General features: G+C 34.6%; 1 protein-coding gene across 1 annotated transcript in view; it reads right to left on the reverse strand.

Annotated features, from left to right (window-relative positions):
- Positions 1-12,246, reverse strand: part of ASCC3 (activating signal cointegrator 1 complex subunit 3) — a 294,604-nt gene that overhangs the window by 128,974 nt on the left and 153,384 nt on the right. Inside the window, exons 15-16 of the mRNA XM_090279704.1 lie at positions 6,092-6,283; positions 5,560-5,784 (exon numbers count right to left, since the gene is read on the reverse strand). Of these exons, the coding sequence (XP_090135830.1) occupies positions 5,560-5,784; positions 6,092-6,283 (417 nt within the window). The remainder of the gene's footprint in view (positions 1-5,559; positions 5,785-6,091; positions 6,284-12,246) is intronic.

A 12,246-nucleotide genomic window follows, 5' to 3' on the forward strand; every position in this document is an offset into this window, starting at 1 on the left:
CATGCAATTCCTAAGAGAAGGAAAATTAGAAAAAAAAAAAATCTTGCTATTATTTTCAAAATCAGATACAATGAATTAACATTAAATCTATTGATTAGATTAAAAAGAAAGGAGGAAGTAGGTATCAAAGTTTGGTTCTAGTAGTGCAATATTTTAAACGTTCAACAAAAAGAAATAGACAACCAAGGAAAAGGAATGGGAATTTATGATGGTACATCAACCATATTTTGATTAATTCTAGAATTCCACTTAGTAACAAAAATTAATATTTACCTGTACAGTAGTCCCTCTCTATATCGCGATTCAGTTATCGTGGCCTCATTGTAGCGCGTGATTTAAAAAAATATTATATTTAATTATTTATCTCGGATTTTTCGCTATACCGCGGGATTTTGCTGTACTGTATACATATGTTGTTAAAGTTACGTAGGTTTAAGAGTGTAGAATATGTTTAAGAACATAAGTAGTGTTTTTTAAAAGTGTGGAAAAGGTTAATAAGGGAGTGGGAAAGGTTAATAAGGGACCGGGAATGGTTTATATGTGTGTGGGAAGGGTTTATAAAGCCTTAAAATATATATAAATACTAAAATAAATGTAAGGTTCCTACTTCGTGGATTTTCACCTTTTGCAGGGGTGGGGGGTGGGGGTGGTGTCTAGAACATAATACCTGCGATAAGTTAGGGAATACTGTAAATATTTGCTGTCACCTAGTGGCTACTTAGTATAGGAGCCTTTTATAAAATAAATAGTTTTCACAGTATTTTTTTGAAATTTATCCATTCATCTAAGTAATCACATAGTAAGCCAGTACAAGATTGTATTACATAAAGCACAATGGATATGGTAACAAATAGAGCATGATCGATTGTCTTGAAAAGTTCCCTAATCTTGTAGAGAAGACACATGTAACTAATTAAAATGACATACATGAAACCACTACTCTAGTGCCTAGCACATAACATGTATTAAAAAATTCTTTTACAGAAGAACACCTAACATGTGAAACTTATAAAAGTGCTATTAGTATATAGCATAATAGAGCTTTAAGTTAAGTAAAAGAGAAAAAAAAAAAATCCACCCAGATTTGGTAATTTAGAAGTAAGATTCAAAGTATCACTTTATATCTAATTTACATATTTAAACTTTAGTCTTTAAAGTTACCTTAATTGCTTATTTGTATGTTTTTTTAAAATTAGCTGAAATCATATAAAACTAAATAAGCAAATATTAAAAGTTTAACAAAAGTCCTACTAAAGGTGTTTTTATATATACATACACATAGAAAAATGCTTCCACTCATTCGTTTATTTCTTCAACTAAAATGTGAATGCTGTCAGTAAGTATAAATGGGACTGAGAATCAAGGGACTATCAGCTAATGGTGATACAATCTTTTACTGAATACCAACTAGGCACAGGCATTCGTTAAATTTTCACAACAACCTATTATCCTAATTTTATAAACACAAAAATTAGGATTTACAGGTGAAGTGAGTAAAGAACCAGCCTGCCTAGGGGCAGAAGATCTGTGCTTTAGAGTAACCAGAGCCAGAATTGGGATTGGTGGTCAGACTGTGGAGGCCTTAAATCCAAAGACAAGGTGTTTGTACTATGTCCTGCAGAGATGGAAGGGACTCATATAAAGAATGTATGTATGGCTATATAGAAAGATTAACATATTTTAAAGTATGGACTACAGGGGGCTGACAGAAAGCAGATACCCAGTAATGTCTGCTGAATAAATTTTAATAAGCCTCAAACTTGCTTTAGTTTTTCTCTCAGTGCAAAATTAAGTAGCTTTACACAGGGCTGGGATTAGTGACCTTTCGGCATTAGCATTAGAGAGTCAGCTCCATTATGCATCAATCAGCAAAGATGCCTCATAAAATGCTTGCATTAAAATTAATATAATACTTTCTTCAGTTCTTCTAAACTAATGGTTAGAATTGATATTCCTGTTATCAAAGATATTAGTAGAAGCAACATTGCTAATCTAACATGACCTTTATATTGATCACTGCCACTGTACAGTCTTGCAAGATTTTAGGACTCTGAAGACTTAAAAATCCATTACCTTAAGGACACAGCACACATTCTTTTTATAAACTAATTTCACACTTGATTTCCACAGACTACCAAATTTAATTTCACACTCAAATACAATTTAAGGGAGTTTCTTTCCTTAAGGAGAAATTTTACTTTAATTGGGAGCTATTCCTGTAGACCAAAATATGAAAAATAAATTTTATACATCGATAAAAATGGCTATATATCACATTAGCTAAAGATTTCAAGGTATATATTTTATTATTTGAATGTTATTTATGGTATTAAATGGAATTAGCAGTTAAAGTTGACGTTTCAGAATATGATATACCTAACAAGTATTTTATGAATATGAGGTGAATCTATGGACTACAATTTATTTTTAATTTCTCAGGACTAGACCAAATAGTTTCACTGATGGTGTTTTAGAGTTCCTAAGAAGAGTTCCTTGAGGACAAGAGCAGTATTTTACTCACCTGTGTCTTCTGAATAACAACATCACCACCTTGTGTTTACTTTACTACTTACAAAAAGCTATCAAGGACAGTAATTTTAAGTTTATGAAGATATAGTCTTCCTTAATATGTTTTTTTCCTAAAAAATTTACATCAAAGAGCCCTGATTTTTATTGCAAGTCAGATAAATTGTGACTATCAATTTAGAAAATGTTTATTCCTGGTCTTAGAGAACAAGGCAAATGGTAAGTATTAATATAGAGATATGTATTCACCTTCAACTTACTACATTTAATATAACATACATCTAGGCTATAATGGAAAGACTAGGTTTGGAGTTACACAGACCTGGGTTTAAACACTAGTTCCAAAAATTAGCAGCTGAATGACCTTTGGATCACTTACATATCCTTTGAGGACAATCTATTTACTGAGCAGCAATACTGAGAGCAATAGAATATAAAAAAGCACCCAGCAGTCTCTGGCATTTAGCAGGTCCTCAGTTGACTGCTACTATTACTATCCTTGTCCAGCAGACTATTCCATCATACTGTTGATCAAAGATCAAATTATTTAAACCATGCCATTAATAGTATGTAATGAGGATTGAGCTATTTTATTTTTTTGGAGGCAAAATTTATTTCCTAATCTTTTCTAATTTTTTTTGTAATTATACTACTACAAACCAGAATCTTTCATGACTTTTTCTAACATCCTAGCAGATCTTTCAAAGCTTATCTACCCCTCTGAACCCAGATCAAGTTTTACGATCTTTATGAGAGAGAAATAGTAAAGTGTTAAATACTAGAGCAATAATTAAAAGTGTCATGAAAACAGTAAAACCTCATTTGAATGTCTGATGCATAAACTCTTAAAATTAGCAATGTTTATCCACTTTACCAGCTGTTTACCAGTTAACTAGGATTCCAGGGTCTGTTATTTAAATCTTAACACAAAACACACATACACACATGAAACATTATAATAGTTGAGCAATCATATTTTGTATAAAAAAGTTAATCAAATGATCTAAAAGAGCTTTATAAACCTTGTAAAAACTTAAAAAATACTTCATAAAATAACTTTCAAAAGTGTGATACAAATATAGAAGTTGTAATTGTTGTTTGTTTTCTTGGTCTGCATTAAGTTTGGTTAGATTTCTGCCATCTAACAAAACCTCATAATTTAAAAGTAAATGGTCTTGGCAAGTATGTTCTCCCATTCATTGGGTTGTCTTTTCATTAAAAAAAATTTTTTTTTTTTTACTTATTTATTTTAGAGAAGGGAAGGAGGGATAGAAACATCTATGTGTAAGAGAAATACCCATCAGTTGCCTCTTGTTAAAGTGCCCTGACTGGGGACGAAGTCTCAACCCAGGCCTGTGCCCTGCCTGACCTGGGACTGAATCAATGACCTTTGGCTTTGCAGGATGACACCCAACCAACAAAGCCACACTGGTCTTTTTATTTTGTTGATGGTTTCCTTTGCTGTTCAAAATGTTTTTAGTTTGATATAGTCCCATTTGTTTCTTTTTTCTTTTATTTCCCCTGCCCAAGGAGATGTATCAGAAAAAAATATTGCTACGAGAAATGGCTGAGATTTTCCTGCCTATGTATTTTTCTAGGATTTTTAATGGTTTTGAGTCAAACATTTAAGTCTTTAATCCATTTTTTGTTTATTCTTGTGTATGGTGTAAGAGGGTGGTCTAGTTTCATTTTCTTTTGCATGTATCTGTCCAATTGACCCAATACCATTTATTGAATAGATTTTCTTTACCCCATTGTATGTTTTCTCCTCCTTTGTCAAATATTAATTGATTATATCCAAAACTTATAAGGCATGTAGAAAATGAATCAATACCAAAACACCCCTCAGACAATCCAATTAAGAAGTGGGCAAAAGACCTGATAGACATTTCTCCTAAGAGGACATACAGGCGGACAATAGATATATGAAAAGATGCTCACCATCACTAATCATCAGGGAGATGCAAATTAAAACCACAATCAGATATCATCTCATACCTGTCAGAATGGCTATCATCAATAAATCAACAAACAACAATAGTTGGTGAGGATGTGGAGAAAAGGGACCCCTTGTGCACTGCTGGTGGAAAAGCAGATTACTGCAGCCACTGTAGAAAGCAGTATGAAGTTACCTCAAAAAATTAAAACTGGAACTCCTTTATGATCCAGCAATTGCACTTCTGGGAATATATTTGAATAAACCCAAAGCACTAATACAAAAGAATATATGCACCCCTATGTTCACTGCAGTGTTATTTACAATATCCAAAATTTGGAAGCAGCCTGAGTGCCCATTAGGAGATAAGTGGATAAAAAAACCTGTGGTGCGTTTACACAGTGGAATATTACTCAGCCATAAAAAGAAGGTAATCTTACCCTTTGTGACAGCACGGACGGACCTAGAGAGCATTATGCCAAGTGAAATAAGCCAGTCAGAGAGAGACAGATACCATATGATCTCACTGGTATGGGGAATCTAATGAACAACATAAACAAACAAATAAAGTGGAGACAGACTCAGGGATACAGAAAACAGACTGACAGCTGTCAGACGGAAGGAAGTTAAGGGCTGGGTGAGAAGGGTAAAGAGATTAAGCAAAGGAAAAAAGAAAGACTCACAGACACAGAGGAAAGGGGTTGTGAGAGGAGGTAGAAGGGGGAAAAGAGGGGCTACAGGTGATGGAAGATTTGCTTGAGGTGGTGAATATACAATACGATGTACAGATAATGTATTATAGAATTGTGCACCTGAAACCTACATAATTTTATTAACAATGTCATTCCCAATAAATTCAATTTTTCAAAAAGCATGTAATCTTTGAGCAATGAGATCCTATCAGCTATCATTTGCATTTTGCACTGCTCTGAACTAATCAACAATACTGCCATTTGGTTTCTTGCATCTTATGGCTGTTTAACGGAATAAGCTATTGTCCTACATATTTTGAAATGGCAACCAATGCAACCTTTATTTTACTTAATCATTTTTGCAGCTGATGATTCTTCGCCAAACTTTCATTCATTAGATCTTACCTCTGCATTTAGGTTATCTGCAAGGCTTTCCAGAAACTGACTCTCAATTGGGTTTTGTTGAGTGAGCAAAGTGAGGTAATGGCTGAGTTTATCATGTGTTGTTATGATGATTCCTTCCCCAAATCTGTCAAATTGTGGTCTTCCAGCTCGACCAAATATCTGCATGACATCTAATATTCCAAGGTCAACAAAGGAGCCTCTTTTTGCATCATATATCTGCGTTCCCTAGGTGAGGAAAAGTTAATAAAATTAACATAAACACACACAAATATAATCCTGATGAGCTGAATACTGAAATTAGGCAAATATGGCAAGATCTCAAAAGTGTACTTTAATCCTTTCATCATCTGTGATAAGAGTTAAATTTTCACAATATAAACTAGATTCTTTTAGAGAAAGCAATTCTGTCCTTACATAAATAACATTTAAAGTCAGTGAAGCAGCCATATCACAGTATTTTCCTAAATAAATTAATACATAGGTTTGTTTTAAGACATCATAAATCCATGTGCAAAGGAAGATAAGCTCTTACCTTAATAATAACAGCATGGGCAGGAAGATTGACACCCCAGGCCAATGTTGCTGTACATACCAGGACTTTGATGTGCCCATTAGAAAACAAGTTTTCAACCAGATTTCTGTCCTGTCGAAGCATTCCTGCATGATGAATACTAAAACCATCTGGGAATAATTCTCGTACTTGCCTATTTCTTGACTTTTGCACCTAGAGTAGATACAAACAAAACATAAAATTTTTTAGCATTTCAAAGGGATTGTTATTTAGCCTTCCATTGAATGAGTTTATCAAAGATCATAAAATTATTTTTAAGCATCTTTTAAAAAAGATTTTACTTATTATTTTTAGAGAGAGGAGAAGGATGGAGAAAGAGAGGGAGAGAAACATTGATTGGTCGCTTCTCCCACACACCCCAACCAGGGACCTATGGGCCCCCAATCCAGGCATGTGCCCTGACTGGGCATCGAACCGGTGACTTTTCACTGCTTAGCAGGACAACGCCCAACCAACTGAGTCACACCAGTAGAGGCATTTTTAAGCATCTTAAGGTCTTACTAAGTATTAGTATATAATGGTTTATACAAAGTTATTAAAATTAATATTTTATCTGTTTAAAAAATATGTAATCCCAAACATGATACAAAATCCAAAAGGAAAGAAGTCAAAAGCCAAGTGTCTTTTTCATGCAGGTGTCCTGTTCTTACACTCAATCAATATTACCTATTTCCCATCCTTCCAAACACATTCTATTAAAATAAGTCTAAATATCAGTGGCTTCTACCTCATTCTGAGTAAAGACCAGAGTCCTTAAGATGCAAGACTCTACAGAAATCATTCCCACCCACCAACCTCACTTTGCTAGCCACAAGGGCCAAGTTTTTCTTTATGGCCCCCTTCTGACAAATCCACGCTCACCTCTGGATGACACTATTCCAGACCCACTGCCTTGGGAGCTTTTCTCCCCCTTACAGAGTTGCCCCCTGGGTCTGCATGGCATAAACTCTTCATCACAGTGATGAGCCAATAAACCTACTGTGTTCACCTGCACTCATGATCACTGACATGTGCCTTAGCTCAGCTTTATAGCTGCCCTGAATATACTAACTTCACTTCTGGGGCCTGCTCTTTGACGTGGTCTGAGGTCAGTTTTGGGATTTGGTTTCCTTATCCACATTCTGTATAAGGGCTTAAGCAGATTTTAAAAAACCCAGTGAAGACTCATTATACAATGGGAGAAAAAATTTCTGCAAAATTTAAGACTTTATATTACCATAAGTGTTTATATAGTTACAGCTTCTGGTTGGGCATCACATCTTGTGTTCATTTGCTATTACTATGAAATTTTCATTACAAATATTTCAATAGTTTCACACTGGCAGAGAGTGGGATTTCAGGAGTCTGGGGTTCTAGTGCAGACTTTGCCACATTGATTATCTCTAAGGTCACTTGAAATTTTAAATTTCTATGTTAATAACAATTAACCAAGAAAATAATATAATAGCACTCCATGAAATGTTTCAAATACAAAATGGATGGTAATATGTTGACAAATCCCACCACCTAGTGGCCAGCCAAGTAAATAACATACAGTTTGAGATTGAGACTCAAAAACAAAATACACGTATTGCAAAGACTATTTTCTTCAAATTTCAAGGACAGTATATTCTTATTTCATTTTTGCAGATTGGCCAGTCTCTTAGAAATAATATCACATGTAGATTTTTGATTAACTACATTTGGATCATATTGCCACAACTTTTCTCTGTTCAGACATGAGTTATTGTCACTCTCAATCTCACGAATATGGGATGATTTGAGATAAAGTCTGCTTTGCAGTATTTGCTAGAATATAACAGAGCTATTTTCATGTCCAAAGGTAGGGAGAGAAGAAACATTTCACCTCCTCCATTTCTTCTCTAATATTCATGAACGAACACTCAGAACTTACAGAGGAAATAAACAAAGAAAATACTGCTTGAAGGAGACGTACTGTACAAAGAATACTGCTGGACTGGTCTGTTTCAGGTAAATCTGCTGTCTGTGGCCTATCCTGATGTGTTTGTTATAGACAAGTTTCTCAGTCAAACTCCAGCTGAGGCAGGTCTTGGCTGGTGACACCAATGACACAGTAAGAAGTTAAATGCAAGGAATATGTAACTGTGGTGAAGAATATTCTTATAAGGTAGCAGGAGTGTTGCCACAGCACCTGACCAGGTGGGCTGAAGAAGCTTGGTCTCTGCGGAACCAAGAGGCAACAAGGGTCATTTCTCTTTTGACACTATTCTTGCTAATATTCTGTGCACTGAGTTTTTATTGGTTCGGTAGAGACCTGAAGTGACAACAATCTTAAAATAAGATTATTAAGAATATCCATTCTTATCTGCCTTTGAATTTGAATCTGCCACTTGTGATATGCTCTCAGTACAAATAAACTAGAAATCCTGAGAATGAGGCCTTGGGATGTATACTTTTTGAAATCTTACTTAAAAAATGATCATACAGTAAAATTATTTTTCCACTTTTGGTATAGAGTTATATGAATTTTAACATGTTCAATCTGTGTAACCACTACCATAATCAGGATACAAAAACAGTTCCTCCACCCTAATACATTCCCTTGTGTTATTCCTTTAGAGTTAAATCCTACCTACCTATAATCCCTGGCAAGCACTGATCTGCTCTCTAGATCTATAATTTTCTCACCACAAGAATGCTATATATCCAATAAACTGATCAAAGTGTATAAAAACTTTGGGGTCTAGTTTCTTGCACCCTGTTTGGTGCCTCTCAGATTCATCCAAGTTGTCGTATCAATAGCTCATTCCTTTTTATTGCTGACTAGTATTCCACAGTATGGACGAACACATCACAGTTTATCCCATCACCCACTGATGGGATGTTTGCGTTGTTTCCAGTTTGGGCAAGTTATGAATAGAGCCTCTATGAACATTCATGTCATTTTTTTCATGTATGTGCATATATCTTAATTTCTCTTAAGTAGATACCAGTAGTAGGATTACTGGGCCATATGGTAAATGTGGAACTTAAAAAAGGTGCACTGTAAGGAACCAAAGAGGGTCATATAAATAAGAAACACCTACTTAACAAGTGCTTCATGCTAGGAATACAAACAAATTTAAGACAAAATCTGAGCTTTGTATAATCTTCAGACCAGAGAGGATACAGACCCATATTCAAATAATTTCTATAAAATATTATGTGTTTATAATAGAGGCACGTGGGCACAGCTAAAACTAGATGAGGAATGGCATGGTTCACTTGCGTTTGTACCATTAGCACTTTGTACAGTATCTTCTGCATAGCTAGTACTTACTACATATCTCCTGAATGAACGAATCAGTGATTTGCTAGTCTTATCAAAGAAGTCTGTACAGAAAGTGTAAAATGTGAGTGCTGAAGGACAAGTGATATATCGCTAAAGAGGGAAAGGTAAACAATAGGATAAAAAAGCTTAGAGGCTGGAATAAAATGAAAGTGTACAGTGTGTCTGGAGTGTATTATGTTCAGGTAGTATGAGGTGAATGTGAGAAAATAAAACTGGGAAGAACTGGGGTCAGGTTTTATATGGCCCCAAGAATCGGTGAAAAGGGAGCCAATTAAACTTTTTAAGCAGAATGAGATTTGATATTTAGAAAGGTAACTACATAGTTGTATTAAGAACAGAGGCCACCCCTGGCTCATGTGGCTCGGTTGGCTGGCGCGTCGCCCTGTAACGGAAAGGTTGTGGATTTGATTTCTGGTCAGGGCACATTCTTGGGGTTGGGCACGTATGACCCCTGGTCCTGGGATGTGCGGAAGGCGGCTAATAGATGCTTCTTTCTCACATCGATGTTTCCCTCTTCCCCTTCCTGTCTCTCTAAAAGCAATGAACAAATGTTCTCGTGTGAGAGTAAAAACACAAAACAACAACAGCGACAAAAACCAAAAAGGGACCAGAGGCTGGATGAGCAGCCATGGGGATGCTCTAACAATCCATGCGAGGAGGGGGAGGCACGAGGAACAGAAATATCGCATGAAGAAGGTTATAAAGTAACTAAGAATGAGAGGGTGGGGAGCAAGACATGAAGGAAAGGGAAGTGCTGCAATTGTAAATCACCGCTGCCTTGGTGCCCCGAATACTGACAGGAAAATGAGATGAGGAGAGCCAACACCCACGCCTTAGGCGAGGCATTAGGGAGTGGGAAGAAGTTTCAGCTGGGACATGAGTTTGAAGACATCCATTATAAAGACTATGGATCACACACACACAACTCTCTCTCTCTCCATGTATATATCGTAGCTTTCTTAACAAATAATAAATAAAAACTAAAATTGCTGAAGTCTAAAAATTAATGAAAACACCACACAACAAATAAATACAATAGACTAAAGTTGTATGCCCAGAAAATATCATACATGAAATAGTTATGTAACTAAACATAAAATAATAAGTAATTATTAAGCATTTAATTTAAAAAGTTAGAAAAATAAAAATGTAAAAAAGTAATGAAAAGAAAAATTGCCCAAATGAAGTTAAAATAGAATTTTATTTTAAAAAATGTAAAATTGATAAGTAAACACAAAAACTTTTATTTTTAAGAAAACATTAAACATAGACAATGGCCATCAGCAGGAGCTGGCAAACTATGTGCCAAATGCCAGTTGTGTTAATAATGTTTTATTGGAACACAGTCATATCAATTAGTTTAAATACTGTCTATTGCTGCTAGTGAGCTACAAGAGGAGAAGGGAGCAGTTATGCCAGACACCATATGTCTACAGGCATAAAATATTTACTATTTAGCCTTTAAGTGAAAGTAGATATATATCTGTACACAAGCACATGTCACAAGCACAATGGCCCAAAACAGTAATGCAAAAAAGAAAAATTTCAGGAATATGCCACAATTTAAAAGAATCATAAGAGTACTTTATAAACTTCAATATACTTCACGTTGTTTCTATTTACTTACTTATTCATTATTTTAATGTAGAGTTGACATATATTATATTAACTTATGGTGTACAACATAGTAATTTGACGTTTATATATATTATAACGTGATCACCACCATAAGTCCAGTGAACTCCTATAGATTACATTTCTGTGATTCATTTGATAACTGAAAGTCTATACCTCTTATTCCCCTTCACCATTTTCACTCATTCCACCATTCTCTCCCCTCCAGAAGCCATTAGTTTGTTTTCTGTGTCTTTGGTCTGTTTTGTTTATACATTTGTTTTTTGAAATTTCACATATGAGTGAAATCATACAATATTTGTCTTTTCTCTATCTGACTTATTTCACTTAGCACAATACCCTCTAGGTCCATTCATGTTGTTTCAAATGGCAAGATTTTATTCTTTTCTATGGCTAATATTGCATTGTATGTCTGTGTATGTGTGCGTGCGTATCCATACATACCACATATACCCACAGCACACCCCATATTCAATGGATGCTTAGGTTGCTTTGCCAGTATGATGTTTACTCATAATATTAAATATAGAACTACCATATGACCCAGCAATTCCACTTTTGGGTATTTAATCAAGAACAAAAGCACTAACTTGAAAAGGTGTTTGCAACCCTATGTCATTGCAGGATTACTTACAATATCCATTCAAAAAACTGTCTGAAATGGAAAATATGTTACTAATATTAATCCCAAATAAAATTATAATATAAAAGCAATGGAAGAAAATCGAAAGTCTATGTAATATCTGGGTTTTTAAACTTTTAAAAGATAAATTAATTCTAATGTTATTAAGATGCCTTACAGTACAGACACAGAAGTCTCAAAGTCGATCTTATATAGGCAGTGTAATACTGCTATTATTAAAACTTGATAAAGAAGCAGAAAACAGAATATAGAAATCTCTCTTAAGAATATTAGTACAAACAGTAAAGAACTTTAGAAAACAGAATTCATCAGTGCATTAAGTAGCCGTAGAATTCAAGGGCATTATTTATAATTATATTTATATTAACATATGTATTAATAAATTAAAAAAAAAAAGATCATCTCCAGGCACTGAAATCTGAAAAAAGGCTATATTCAATCTTGATGAGTAAAGTTGACAATGTATATCTCAAACCATGTTTAACAGTAAAACATTAGAAGTATATCAATTAAAGTTAGAAACAAGGTAAAGTTGTTTACTATCAC

The sequence above is a fragment of the Furipterus horrens genome, unplaced genomic scaffold (genome assembly GCF_987537825.1).
Source record: "Furipterus horrens unplaced genomic scaffold, mFurHor1.1.pri manual_scaffold_6, whole genome shotgun sequence".
NCBI classification, from domain to species: domain Eukaryota; kingdom Metazoa; phylum Chordata; class Mammalia; order Chiroptera; family Furipteridae; genus Furipterus; species Furipterus horrens.